This window comes from Diabrotica virgifera, chromosome 6 (assembly GCF_917563875.1).
Source record: "Diabrotica virgifera virgifera chromosome 6, PGI_DIABVI_V3a".
In the NCBI taxonomy this organism is placed as follows: domain Eukaryota; kingdom Metazoa; phylum Arthropoda; class Insecta; order Coleoptera; family Chrysomelidae; genus Diabrotica; species Diabrotica virgifera.
Window position 1 is genome coordinate 48959528 of NC_065448.1, and position 15253 is coordinate 48974780.

Sequence of the window (15253 nt, forward strand, 5' to 3'; positions counted from 1 at the left end):
TCCTGCCTGCCAATCGTTTGCACCAACCTAAAATCGGCGCCAATTTTCGTACACGTGTACGTGCATACCGGGCATTATCAAATCGTTGTCGTGTACTAGGGCAGTCCGATAAGTACTTAGCCTCTCCGCCCGATGGCGCCACTATCGCAAATGAAGTTTACTGTCATTTAATGCGTTCTCTTAGACGGCTAATGTCAAAAGTTCAGCCAAATCGAAATTATAGTATTTTTGTGATTGCGTGTGAAAGTCCGTGGATTTTAATAAAATGGAAAAAGAGCAATATCGGTTGGTGATTCGATTCTTGTTTTTGGAAGGGAAATCACGCAGCGAAATCGAAGAGCGCTTGGATGCTGTGTACGGTGACTCTTCTCCTTCGATGACAACTGTCAAAAATTGGTTTAATGAGTTTCAACGTGGACGAACATCAGTTTTCGTGACAAAAATCCACGATCTTGTGATCTTGAGGCATCTCAAAAGACCGCGTAGGTCATATCCTGCATGACATTTTGGGCATGAGAAAGCTGTCGGCGCGATAGGTGCCGCGTTTGCTCACTTCAGACAATAGGGAGTTTTTGTGCACACAAATACGTAAACGTAACGCATCTTTTTGACATATACGCTTGCGCATTAATGGTTGAACTCCCGTATCGCGATACGTATTACCTAAGGTTACGGGCTGGTACGTTAGGTTCATACGCATCCCTATCGAGCCGAAAGTCACCGAATGCACACGAGGATCTTGCCCGATTACCTACCAAATGAACATTTCATCAGCGTACTATCCGTTTATAAACATTTTAAGGTTATATTGGTTATTGGTTTAGTCTATTTGAGTAAAATTATTCTGTGTTTGTAATTGGAAATTGGAACTTCATAATAGATTTAAAATTTTATTGTTTTTAAGTTGTCTATTAATAAAGCAAAACAAACAAATCTTGTATTAATTTAAGAAATACAGTGATCACCACAATTAATAACTAGATAAACAAATGACCTAGTTTAAGTAAAATTTTCAAATAAATATTACCACACTATTTACATTATACCTACTGGAATTCTGATGTAGGTATACAATAATTTACAACTAAAAAGTAGGTATAAACAAAAATAAAAAAATTTTAACCTAAGGAAAAATAATATTTTTATATTTAAATAGAAGCAATTAAAACCATACAATTTCATTATTCATTTATCTTTTTTTACATTTGTATATTAATTGCAGTGGCGCACCCAGGTGGGGGTTTTGGGGGTTAAAACCCCTCCCAGGGCATATAAAAAAATATAAAGAATAATAGGAAAATGTAACTTGTCTTTCAGAAACAATACAAAAAAATTTCGGTGCCCAAGCGAAGAGGACAAATAATCCCGGACAAAAAATCTTCACAAATTATCCCTGGACAAAAAATCCCCAGACAAAAAATCACCGGACAAATAATCCCAGGACAAAAAATCCCAGAAAAATAATCCCCACAAATTTTTTTGGACATAATATCACCACAAAAAAATCCCCGACAAAAAATCCCTAAGAAGAAATATTTGCTGCCGAATAGTCCTCTAAAAATTTTCCCGTTAATGCAATCGACTCAAATGTTTTTCAGCCTCAGTGTGTGAGAGCTATAGCAATCGTCATTAAATCGCTTTTCGGCACGAAAATAATGATTAGCAATTAATATTAAGCATGAATTGCAATTTCGATTACCAAATTTCAAATTTCAATTTCATGCCGAAAACTTCAAATTTTACATGACAAACGAGTTTGAGTTTTTTCAAAAAAGCGTGGAAGATATTATGGGAAGTGGGGGATGCGCAAGGCTGTGGGAACCATGTCGTAACTATTCGCTTCAATATTTTACTCACTCTGCTTTGAATAACTATGCTCAAAACATTGCCTATTCGTGATGAGAACTGCTGCTCCCGAAAACGATATTCTTGATTGTAATGCAAAAAACCTGTTACTTTTTGTAAATTTAACGTCAAAAATATTTAGTTACTACCATCATCAATGGCGTTATAACTCTTTGAGTATCCTTGCGAGTGGTTTACTAGTGCCTTCCATGTGTCGGTCCTATGCCACTATTTCCCATTGTCTCACTCCCATTTTCTCCAGATCTTCTCTGACTGCATCTTTCCACCTTTTTATAGGCCGTCCTACAGACTTTCTCCAATCTGGCCTCTCCCCGAGCAGCTATATCTGGTTTGATTTTTGGATAAATTTTTCGCATGGCATATTCTAAGGCCAGGTTAAACAACAACGAGAATAACAAATGTCTCGTCCAGAATTTACGCAGAAAGCATTTGATATTTCCCCACCTCTTCTAACTTGTGCAAAGAAGTTACTTACACACATCTGCGTTACCGCAATTAGTTTCTTGGGTATGCCCAACTCGACCATTGTATTCCATAGTGTAGGATGATTAATTGAATCATAAGCCTGTTTGAAATCTATAAAGATCTGATGCACGTCTTGATTATACTCCCAATCCTTTCAAGCATTTGTCTAATGTCTAATACATAGTAAATATTTGATCAACAATCGGTCTTCCGGGCCTGAAATCACACTGGTACTCACCAACTATTTCTTCGGCGTATGGTAGTAATCTTTTTAGTAATACATACCGAAAAATATTTAGTCATCAGTTTCAATTCACTACAAGCAACATTTCAGAAACTTGCTTCAAAAGCTTTCAAACGCTATGTCAAAAACCTGTTTAATGCGTTTTCATAACAAAGCTGAACATTCTTAATAGCGCAAAAAATTTTCATGGATGCACACAGATAATAGACAATGTTTTGAACTTAGTTATTTAAGTCAGAGTGAGCAAAAGATTTAAGCGAATAATTACAACATGATTCCCACAACCTTAGTTCATACCCCATATCTTCCACGATTTTTGAAAAAACTCACACTCGTTTGTCATGTAAAATTTGAAGTTTTCGGCATGTAATTAGAATTCGAAATTTGGTAATCGAACTTACAATAATTCATGCTTAATCTTAATTACTTAATCATTATTGTCGTGCCGAAAAGCGGTTTCATGGCCATCGCTATAACTCTTATGCACTGAGGCTGAAAAACATTTGAGTCGATTGCATTCACGGAAAAACTTTAAGAGAACTATTCGGTAGCAAATATTTTATGGAGATTTTTTGTGGAGGATATTTTGTCGAAAATAATTTGTGGGGATTATTTTTGTCCGAGATTTTTTGTGGGGATTTTTTGCCCGGGGATTATTTGTCCGGGGATTTTTTGTCTGGGGATTTTTTGTCCAGGGATAATTTGTGGGGATTTTTTGTCAGGGATAATTTGTCCGAATCCCGCCCAAGCCAACCCCCCCTACAAGAAAAATTCTGGGTGCGCCACTGATTAATTGTATATTGTGTGAACATTGTTTTATTTTTTTGAATGTCAACGGAATTTAAAAGTGACTTTATGATTTGCTTTACGTTACGTTAAGGCAGTTACAAAAACTACCTATTTTAACATTCATCCTCTACGACACGTTAGTTGCTTTACGTATACGGAGATGCGTACGTTACGTAGCAACAAAAACTCCCTAATACGCGCAACCGTGAGACCAGTTCAGAGCAGTGTTTGACGCTATTTAAGTGTGATCCAAAGGAATTTTTATGTCGTTTCATAACCGTCGACGAAACATGGATTCACTGGTATACACCAGAAACAAAGGAACAGTCGAAAGAGTGGACAGCACCCGGCGAACGTGCTCCGAAGACTGTCCAATCGGCCGGAAAGGAGATGGCCAGCATTTTCTGGGATTCACAAGGTGTGATCTACATCGACTACTTGGAGAAGGCCAAAACGATCACAGGTTCCTATTATGCCGAATTATTGGGCTGATTCGACGCCGAATTGAAGAAAAAACGACCCCATTTGGCAAATAAAACTGTTCTTTCACCATGACAACGCACCGGCTCACACCTCCGCCGCACAGTGTTCAAAATTGAAGAAAACGTGATCGTAAGTACAAAAAAAAATTAATCTTAGAATGCCGAAATTAAGGGGTTTGTTTGTACTACTCATGATGCAACTTCTCAGCAAAAATTTATTTTTTATGTTTGTTAGGGCCAGATGTATTAATGATCAAAAGTACAAAATTCAATATAATTTTATACATCAAATTTAAATCCTCAGAGGCTGCCTTTTACTTTGATTATTACTTCATTTATGTGGATAGCTAATATAAAACTAATTATTTGAGATAAAAGTACATACTTTAAAGATTTAAATAGCATAGTTAGCTTCACGGAAAGGTGATTTTGATTTTGATATAATCGTTGATAAAATTAATGTTTGACAGCGTATTACGTTTATTGTGCCATCTTGTGCCACATTAAATCCTTCACTAATAGTGGAGTCAATGAAGGTTTTCACCTCCGATTTCGTTGAACCTCCATCGATTTTCATGAAAATTGGTAAGTATGTAGAGGATACCTCAAGAAACAAAGGTGACATGGTGCCAACTTGCGCTTTTACCCTGGGGGGGATGCCACCCCTTCTCGGGGGTGGAAATTATTTTATTAAAAATAATACCACTAATCGATAGAGGGACAAATTATAAGTAAAATTTGTTATATGAAGTTATTTCAATAAATCAATAGTTTTTGAGTTATTAAAGATCAAAAGTTTTGATTTTTCCTGAAAAAAATCCATGCTTTAAAGCAGTTTTTCATAAATAACTCAAAAAACATAAGTTTCTTCAAAAAAGTTGTTACATATTACCAAAATCGAAGATAATATAAAAATAAATAAGTTCCTTATTCGAAAAATCCTTTATTACATATACAAAGTGAGTTATATGCAATTGAATGTATATTTTTTTTCCGCGAGTACTCAAATCTTAGTATTCAAGCTTATAACAGAAAAACGATGCACTTTGTTAAATATAGATATTAAACATTTTAATAAAGTACTTAAAGGTAACTATCAAAAAGCTATATAAGAAGTATATAGCATCAAAATTAAGCAAGTTATGATGGAAATAAGAGGACCCTTTCAGATTTTTTAGGGAAGAATGAAAAATGAAACATACGTCATTTCCACAAAAATTAAAATTTATAGTAACCCATTTAAAACTTTATTTATTTTAACATGAGTAAGACTTCAACAATTTTGACCGATTTAGAATGCATATTTTTGAAAAAAAATACGATTAAAAAAATTAGAATTTTTCAAATTTTCGTGAATTTCATTTTCTTTTGATAATAACTCCAAAAATACTCGATATACTTAAAAAATGGTAGAGAACAAAATTTTAGTTTTAACTTTATTTAAGCTTTTTCTTTTTTTTTTTAATATTTTTTACGACAAAAATGACCGAGATAGAAACATTTAAAACCTAAATTTTACTGCGAGAACCATGTAACCGGGGCCCTTTCACCTTGTATTAAAAAAAAATAAAGGATTTAGAAAATTATGTTTAATACAGTGTTATAGAACTTTTACTTAGCTTTGTAATGGTTTTTGGATAAATCTCATATTTCAAAATTTATTCAAAAATTTTAAATTTCAAAAGTTATTTTAAAAAAACCAATAACATTTTTTTTGAAAAAATTTTATAGCGGAGATTTTGTATGTATACAGGTTGTGGGAAGTCCAATTAGTCGTTTGTTGTAGGAGATACGAAAAAAGTTTATTTAGGTGAGATTGGGGCATAGATAATATCAGAATTTAAATACATTTCCAAATATACAGGGCCACCCATATTGACAGGGTGAAACAAAATTATCTTTTGTTTAATGGAACACCCTGTATATTTTTACATTTTTGGATTCTCCTCTATGTTTTATTTCTTAAAATATCAGGTTTTGTGATGTTATACGAAGTAGTTTAAAAGATAATTACGTTTTTATTTTCAAATTTCATAGCAATATTCACCCCCTGTATAATTGTAGTGATTTAACATCAGAAAATCAATTTATGTTCAAGTGATTTTTAATATAATCTATTATTGTTAAAAATTATTAATCTAGCAAAACGTTTAATTTTAGCTAATACAGGGTTGGTCGAAACTGAATGAGTGTTTTCTCAAAGTTTGAGAGTATGAGTTTTCTCAAACGGAGCAGCCTGTAATACCTGTAATGAGCATTGTAATGAAATGCTATTGTATGGCACTTTATTATTTCCCACCCTGCCAGTGAGAACTGAATTTATTTTTGAAATCCCTAACTTTATGTCTTTAATTATTTTAAATATTGTTATATATGTATTTAACGATTAAAAAACAATCAAATTAAATTGAAATGAATAACCAGTGTATATCTTCCACATTTACTTCATATTTAACGTAGCCTGTACCATAACATTGCACAGATTATTATCACTGTATAGCAACGATATACCATGAATGTGAATTCATACTTGAGAAATTCCCTAAATCATCCTATATTCAGTCTAAAAAAAAAGGGATTCCTCAAACATAATATATATGTAGACAAAATCAGCCAAAGTTGTTTTATCCACAGAGAACGGTAGTTCTCACCAGTGGCGCACAACACCTCTACATGCGACACTATATATACACGAAATTTTCGATTTTCTAAACCTGACTGAATTGAAAATTAGGCCAAATCCCATCTTAAAGTTTAGGAAAAGACTCCTCCATCCATATGTTACTTCTCCATTTTGGTCCAAGAGTGTGGATTTTACGGCCCTTCCCATTTAAAGCCTGTTTTTCGTTCTCGTCCCCAAAACTCCCAAAAATTTCAAAAATTTAAGCCCGACCTTTGCGGCTTCTGATGGCACAGATCATTGCCTTTCCAACGCATGTTTAATTTTGAAAATCGGTTATACCATTCAAAAGTTATCGAGCTCAGAAATATGACTCAATTTTTATTTAAAAAATGGAAAATGTTTGTGGATATGTATGTATGTATGTATGTATGTATGTGTGTGGAAAAGTTAAACCGATCTGAATTTTTTTTTCTGTGTTTCAAGAGGGTGTGAGGGCCGATTCAGAACCGGTCTAATTTTTGACTTCTGACTACCCGTAAGTCAGCTAGAGGGCTAGGTAGATACAAAATAGCATATTTTTTGGGCGTATATATCTTAGGTTCAAGGAAAGACAGGAAAACCGCAAATACACCAAATCAATAGGGTTGAGTTAAGCTTTCAAATGGCGCTTAAGCAATCAAGCTGAGACATACACGTTGCTCACCATAGCCAAAAAACTGAAAAATTAAACTTTGAAAATTTTGGTTTTTCGTCAATTACTCAAAATTTCAACCTACGAATTGTGCCAATAACTAAGCGTTTGTAGAAGGACTCAGGACGCGTCTAACGGTGTATACCTTATATCTGGGAAAATTCGAATTTTTAAGTTATAGGCTTCATAAGTATGATCAAATCTATTTCTTATGTAAAAAACGGTTTTTCAAACTCAATAATTCCTGTAATACGTTCAGTTATCATACTCGATCTTGGATACATCAGATACTACTTATCAATACGTTTCAAATTCATGTTTAGTGATCAACATCAGGTAAGCCGTTCAGAAGTTATAGAGCTCCAAAAGTATAATTAGTCCAGGAACTGAAATTTTTCACTTCGCAATTTTTACAGAATGGATAGATTTACTTGAAAATTTAACAATAAGTAGTGGATACTCCAAGGATCAAAATCTATATGATGCCGAAAGACGCTTTTACCATGGGGTGGTTGCCACCTCATCTCGAGGGTGGAATTTTTTTTTTTTATATTTTGACCGCAAATGCTGGTAAAAATATTAATTATAAGCAAAAAATGTTCATTATACAATTTTTTGATAAAATTAATAATTTTCGATTTATTAGTTATCGAAGCTGTTAGTTTTATATCGAAAAGATTACCAGATAACGGCAGTTCTCGCCAGTGACGCAGAAATACACCTCCCTACACGCGACACTATTATATACACGAAATTTTCAATTTTCTAAATCTGACTGAATTGAAAATTGTGCCAACACCCATCTTCAAGTTCAGAAAAAGACTCACCCATTAATATGTCAACCATCCATTTTGGTCCAAGGGTGTCTATTTTACGGCCCTTCCTATTTAGGGTCTGTTTTTCGTTCTGGTCCCCAAAACTCTCAAAAACTTCGAAAAATTTAAGTCCGACCTTTGCGGCTTCTAACAGTACTAATCATTACCTTTTCAACGCATGTCTAGTTTTGAACATTACCAGAGAACGGCAGTTCTCGCCAGTGGCGCACACCCACACCCCCCTACACGCGACACTATATATACACAAAATTTTCGATTTTCTAAATCTGAGTGAATTGAAAATTGGGCCAACTCCCATCTTAAAGTTCAGAAAAAGGCTCACCCATTTATATGTCCACCATCGATTTTGGTCCAAGGGTGTAGATTTTACGGCCCTTCCTATTTAGGGTCTGTTTTCCGTTCTCGTCCCCAAAACTCCCAAAAAGTTTAAAAATTTAAGTCCAACCTTTGCGGCTTCTAATAGAACTGACCAGTACCTTTCCAACGCATGTCTAATTTTGAAAATCGGTTATACCATTCAAAAGTTATAGAGATTAGAAATGTGACTCAATTTTTATTTAAAAAGGGAAAATGTTTGTGGATATGTATGTATGTGTGTTTGAAAGTTAAACCGATTTGATATTTTTTCTCTGTGTTTAAAGAGGGGGTCAGGGCAAATTTAGAACCGGTGTAGTTTGTGATTTTTGACCAACCATAAGCCAGCTATAGGACTTGGTAGGTACAAAACGGCATGTTTTTGGGAGTATATATATTCGGATCAAGAAGAGGCAGGAGAACCGCAAATACATCAAATCAATAGTGTTGACTTAAGCTTTCATTTGGTGTTTAAGCGGTTAGGATCAGACATACACACGGCTCAGTATAGCCGAAAAACTGAAAAACTAAACTTTGAAAATTTTGGTTTTTCGACAATTACTCAACATTTCAACCTACGAATTGCGCCAATAACTTAGCGGTTGTAGAAGGACTCAAGACGAATCTAACGGTGTATACCTCATATCCGGAAAAATTCGAATGTTTAGGTTATATGCTTCATAAATATGATAAAATCTATTTCCTGTGGGAAAAACGGTTTCTCAAGCTCAATAATTCCTGTAATAGCTTTAGTTATCATACTTGACCTTAGATCCATCAGATACTAAGTACTGGTCAATACGTTTCAAACTCATGTTTGATCTTTGATCAAAATTGGTTAAGCCGTTTAGAAGTTATTAAGCTACAAAATTATAATCCAATTAACGATTATTCCCCAAATGGTTTATGTAGTTGTAGTGGTTAAGACGCTAAATTTGATCTGGCAACGGGCAATCCGACTTCATTTACCGGCCATCTCAATATTTTTTTTCAATCTATTTCGAATAGAGAAAAAATCTAGTGTACATTCGATGGACACTAGATAATTTGGGAGATAATGCAACAAAGGTGACCATTTATAAAGCTTGACGTGTAATAGAGGAACATTGCATTCAACTTCATACATTTAATTTATAAATAACTTTGAAAAACTCCTGATACAAGAATAAAAAACCGCTAAACGCCGTAAAAATGAGTGGCGCATAAAATATTCCAGCTACAAAAGATCTGATATGAATGTTACGTGGCGCGAAAATGGATTTTCATTTGATGCAAAACAAAATTCTAGTTTTATTTTAAAATATTTTTCCATAACATTTGCTAAATTTGAAGTAAACGCGCCACAAAAGAGTTTCAAAATTCAAACTGTATCAAAGTTACTCTTTTGTGGCGCGTTTACTTCAAATTTAGCAAATATTATGGAAAAATCTTTTAAAATAAAACTAGAATTTTGTTTTGCATCAAATGAAAATCCATTTTCGCGCCACGTAACATTCATATCAGATCTTTTGTAGCTGGAATATTTTATGCGCCACTCATTTTTACGGCGTTTAGCGGTTTTTTATTCTTGTATTATGTATTACCTATATTAAATTAGTTTTAGTATGTTTCGTTTATCTAAAAAAATGTAAAACAAACAAAAATTCTGTTTTTCTTGTAGTTGTTTTTTCGTATAGATATTGTTTTATATTGTAGTAAATTGAATTTAGTTTTAGTATGTTCCGTTTGTTTGTAGAATTATATTTAATAAGATTTGCTTTAATTACTAAAATAAATAAATTTTCAATTATATTTTATGTATTGGTGGAAAAGGAAACCTAGCATTAGCGGCCACATTTCTATAACGGCCAATTTTTTTCTATTTTTAGTGGCCGTTATTGTCAGGTTTTACTGTACCAATAATATTTTATTAAATTATGAAATATTATTTAAATAAAAAATTTATAAACTTGATAAAAGAAAGTTTGCTTAGAATTTACTCCTCTATCTAATTATGGTATTTTTAATAAAATAGTGTTCACCCATGAGAAGGGGTAACATCCACCCCCAGGATAAAAGCGCAAGTTGGTACCACATCATTTTTGTTTTTTGAGGTATCCTCTAACTACTTACCAATTTTCATGAAAATTGATGGAGGTTCAACGAAATCAGGGGTGAAAACCTTCAGTGACTGCCTTTTTGGAAATATAAAAGATTAATTTTTTTCGTGATTGTCGATTTGCTAATTTTCTGATTTTTGGTTGCTATAAGGTTTAAAAAATTAATAAAAATTATAAATCATGCACATAAATGTAAAAAAATATTTATTTTACTTAATTAACCGAGATTGCTTGAGCCAGAATGCTGAAATCTGCATTTTTATCATTAAAAAAAAGGTGGATTTCACCCCTAAAATGCAGAAAGCGCAACTTGGTGCCATATCACTTTTGTTTTTTGAAGTATCCTCTAACTAATCAACAATTTTCATGAAAATCGATGAAGGTTCAAAGAAATCGTGGGTGAAAACATTCAGTGACTACACTTTCAGAAATATAGAAGAATAAGGTTTTCGTGATTTTCGACTTGTTAATTTTCGGATTTTTGGTTGCTATAAGGTTTGAAAAATTAAAAAAAAAATGTAATTCATGCACATAAAAAATATTTATTTTTCTTAATTAAACGAGATTACTTGCGCCATAATGCGGAAATCTGCATTTTTTACAATTTAAAAAGTAGGGGTGTATTACACCCCTAAAATGCAAAAGCGCAAGTTGATGCTATATATCTTTTATTGCTTGAGGTATTCTCTAACTACTTACCTATTTTCATGAAAATCGATGAAGGTTCAACAAAATAGGAAGTGAAAACTTACAGTGACTGCACTTTCAGAAATCTAAAAAATAATTTTTAAAAAAGGGGTGTATTTCACCCCTAAAATGCAAAAAGCGCAAGTTGGCACTATGTTACCTTTGTTCCTTGAGGTATCCTTTAACCACTCACCAATTTTTATGAAAATCGATGGAGGTTCAACGAAATCTGAGGTAATAACTCATATCCACCTTCATTGACTCCACTATAAATGAAAGAATACAATGTAAGGAATAAAAAAATATATAAGACAAACTGCGCAAAGGTGCGCAAATGAACACATTGCGCATAAGTTTGCATCGAGCGCCGCGCGCATTTGGTCTGAATTAATAATTGCACTCGTACGTATTGTTTACATGTATGTCAAACACATGTTATTTGTTAGGGTTACGAAAAGAGATTTTAGTTTTGATGAAGTAGTGCTATTCCTCAATAGAGAATATACTAAATCATTAGTTTTCGAGATATTTGAACTTAAACAAGTAGGTAGGTAATGGCACAGATATTTTGATTAATGTATTGTGCTGCTGAATTTTTAATTTCAAATATCTCGAAAACTTATGATTTTCAGTCTTAACGATAAAATAATTGATTTTAGAGATATTTGAAGTTTAAAATTAAGCGGCACAATACATTAATCAAATATCTGTGCCGTTACATGTTTAACTTCAAATATCTCGAAAACTAATGACTTTATCGTTCCGAATGAAGTGTATGTTATTTATATAGAAAGAATTAGAGAATCTAAAAATTGCACTAAAACGGCATTTCCGCCAGTGGCGTAGTATTTGGGAAGGGTCAACCATTCACTGTCCCCTGTCGTACGCCTCTGGTAATAGCCAGAAACGTTTGTTTAACATAATTGTATAGGGTGTACAGTACCTACACTTTGTGCGAAGTATGAAAAGGATACGTCGAAAAGTTTAAACCACTGAGCCAAAATAGTTTTTAAATTTTTAAATAAAACATCCTGTAACTCTGTAAATAGCCACATTTTATTTAAGTGATTTGGGTTAAATCCTAATATTTTGAGGTCTAGAATCTATAACTCATAGATTGGACATTCTTAATGAAACACTGTATAACGATATTTTTTAAGTAATTCACCCCCTAATGAAGGGATGAAAACTAAAAAAACGACCCCTATTATATATATTGTTCTGAAGCTATTTTCTTGTGGCATTTTTATAATTAAGTATTTTCTATGGGAAATAAGCCACAATTTTACTAAAAAATGAATTTATTAACGTTTCGAAGCCCAAATCGGGTTTCGTTGTCAAAATACAAAATACTATTAATAAATTCGTTTTTTAGTAAAATTGTGGCTTATTTCCCATAGAAAATACTTAACTATTATATATATACTCGTTATACGGTATAATATCTCAAATATTCCAAGTTTTCAGCGAGATAACTTTTACAGTTTAAACAAAAATTTAGTTTCGATCATGTTTTGACCAATTTTGAACACTGTGCGCCGTCGCCATAGCCAAATTGTTCGAATTGGGCTACGAGCTGTTGCCCCATCCACCGTATTCTCCAGATTTGGCCCCGTGCGACTACTATTTGTTTCCAAACTTGAAAAAAACACTCACTGTGCAGAAATTTACGTCGAATGAGGAGGTCATCGCCGCTACGGAAACCTATTTTGCAGACCTCGAGAAAAGGTATTTTTCAGACGGGAGCATCGCTGGGTCAAGTGTATCGAATCGAGCTAAAAGGAGACTATGTACAGAAATAAATTGCCACTTTTCCAAAATGTTCCTTTTTCTTTTGTAGGCTAAGTACTTATCGGACTGCCCACGTATACAGGGCATTAGTTAATCCAAACAACTATTCAAACGATTTTTAAACCCCTCGATCCGTTTAATTGTACCATATTATACGTTATTATATTATAATAATTGATCTTACCTACAACGAGCCTTTCAACGTCCGGTACGTCTTTAAAAATTTTCTTGAAATCCTCCGATCTTGATTTATAGGTAGGATATAGAGAATTAAACCAAGAAGACTTTTTCTTTCCCCTTCCCTCTCTTTTCTCTTTAGATGAGTTTGTTGAATTTGTTAGTTCTGATTTGTAGTCTTGTGGTGGGGTTATTTCGATGCTATTGGCGTTACTTAGACGTTGACTTGATGAACTATCTTGGCTCTGAAAATATTACATAAGGTTAGTATTTCATACACATCTACAGGGTGCTTAACTTTTGTGACAAAGTGCATTATACGAAGTCCATATATCTGTCATTACAAGACATACCTACCAAAAAAAGTTATTTACAAAAATAGGGGGTCGTTGTAAGCTTCACAATTTAAAATTAGTTACAAATCGAAACGAGGCTGAGGACACGAAAAAATTCGTCCATTTTTTTATATCATGAATTTAAAAAAGATCCTATCTTATGACCACCCGGTATATTGCGAATTCTTGTATCCCAAAGTTTCATTAAGCTCGTTAACTTCCCATACAAAAACGGATACGCAAAATGCGTCGTTTTCGCTTAAGAAATAGTTTACAGAGCGGGGTATTTTCATACGAAAAGTTATCCTATGTACATCATTTGTTATCGCTATTCAAAGTAATGGTACTTTAAAACATCCGTTCTCAACTTACGGAAAATGGAATGGAATTTCCAATTCGGAAAATGTTTATATTTTGTTCAGTGGTATGCTTTGAGTTTTCAAAAAGCTGTTATTATACACTGCGCGCCAGAGAAAACGGGCCACCCACAAAATGGGTCATTTTTGATGTCTCGAATTTCCTAAATCTGTTGTCCGATTTAAGTGATTTTTTTAAATATGTTATAGCCTTATTCTTTATCAATATCGCTGTAATAATATTGTTGCTATTATTGTCATTGTATATCGGGGGATCAAACTTTGTTTTTTTCTCAAAGTTCACCATAACCTGTGGAATATTCTGGCATTTATAAAATACTAAAATTAAAACCCAACTATAGCTTCAGGTTTTCTTAACATTCTGTTTTTTGATTCATTCACTCATGTTGAATAATAAAAAAGTTAGGTACTTTAACAACTAGCCACGTTTCTCATCAATACAGGGTGTTTCTAGATAAGTGCGACAACCTTTAAGGGGTAATTCTGCATGAAAAAATAATAACCGTTTGCTTTAAAAACATATGCCCGCAAATGCTTCGTTTCCGAGATACGGGATGTTGAATTTTTTCTTACAAACTGAAGATTTATTTATAAAACCGGTTGAAATATGCCAATAAAATTTGGTAGGTTTTAAGAGGTAGTTATTGCGCATTTTTGACATACAATTAAAAATTTTATATTCACCATTGGCGTGTATGTACGTACACTCCTACGTACTCCTCCTTACAAAAATACAAAGATATTTTGTGTTACACAGGGTATTTAAAAAGTTATAGCCAAGTTTCAATGAAATTTGTAACAAGTTTAACGATCTGTATAATTGAAAAGGGGTACAAAAGCAACAACCTGTCGTTGTCATACTTTTTAAATCATTGTTAAAATTTATAATCAAGATTGATTCTGTTTTTTGTGGCAGATAAGACCTATTCTATAGATACTTGCTACCTATATGACTTTTTCTAATATTATATTAAACAGTTTGGATGATAATACTGGATCACCGTCGTGCTCTTGCTTTGAGCATCGTGGGTTTATGATATTCATAGGTTTCAGTTGTAACGCAGATAGTCATGGTGAAATTAGATCCAAAATAGAGCAGACCAGAGTCGTTTTTAGAAGAATGTCTAAGATATTGTGTAACAGAGACCTAAAATTGGCATTGAGGATCCGCCTACTTCGCTGCTACGTGTTCTCGGTCTTACTTTATGGTGTCGAGTCTTGGACTGTGAATAAAATTGATCTAAATCGCCTTGAGGTTTTCGAAATGTGGTGCTATAGAAGAATTTTAAAAGTTTCATGGGTGGAGAAGATTCGAAACTCCACAATACTACAACGTCCCAGCAAGACTACTGAGATCATAAAAAGCATCAAGCAAAGAAAGCTGGAGTATTTAGGACATGCAATGAGAGGTCCCAAATATAGGTTGCTACAAAATAT

The 15253-nt window shown here is 33.5% G+C and overlaps 1 protein-coding gene across 7 annotated transcripts in view; it reads right to left on the reverse strand.

The window, feature by feature from the left end:
* Positions 1–15253, reverse strand: part of LOC114335572 (protein Aster-B) — a 184857-nt gene that overhangs the window by 92108 nt on the left and 77496 nt on the right. For all 7 annotated transcript variants that reach the window (XR_007698519.1, XR_007698515.1, XR_007698516.1 and 4 more), the window contains one exon: positions 13112–13349. Coding sequence is in view for 2 of the 7 variants with exons in the window: in XM_028285821.2 (XP_028141622.1) it covers positions 13112–13349 (238 nt within the window). In the remaining 5 variants the exon portion in view is untranslated. The remainder of the gene's footprint in view (positions 1–13111; positions 13350–15253) is intronic.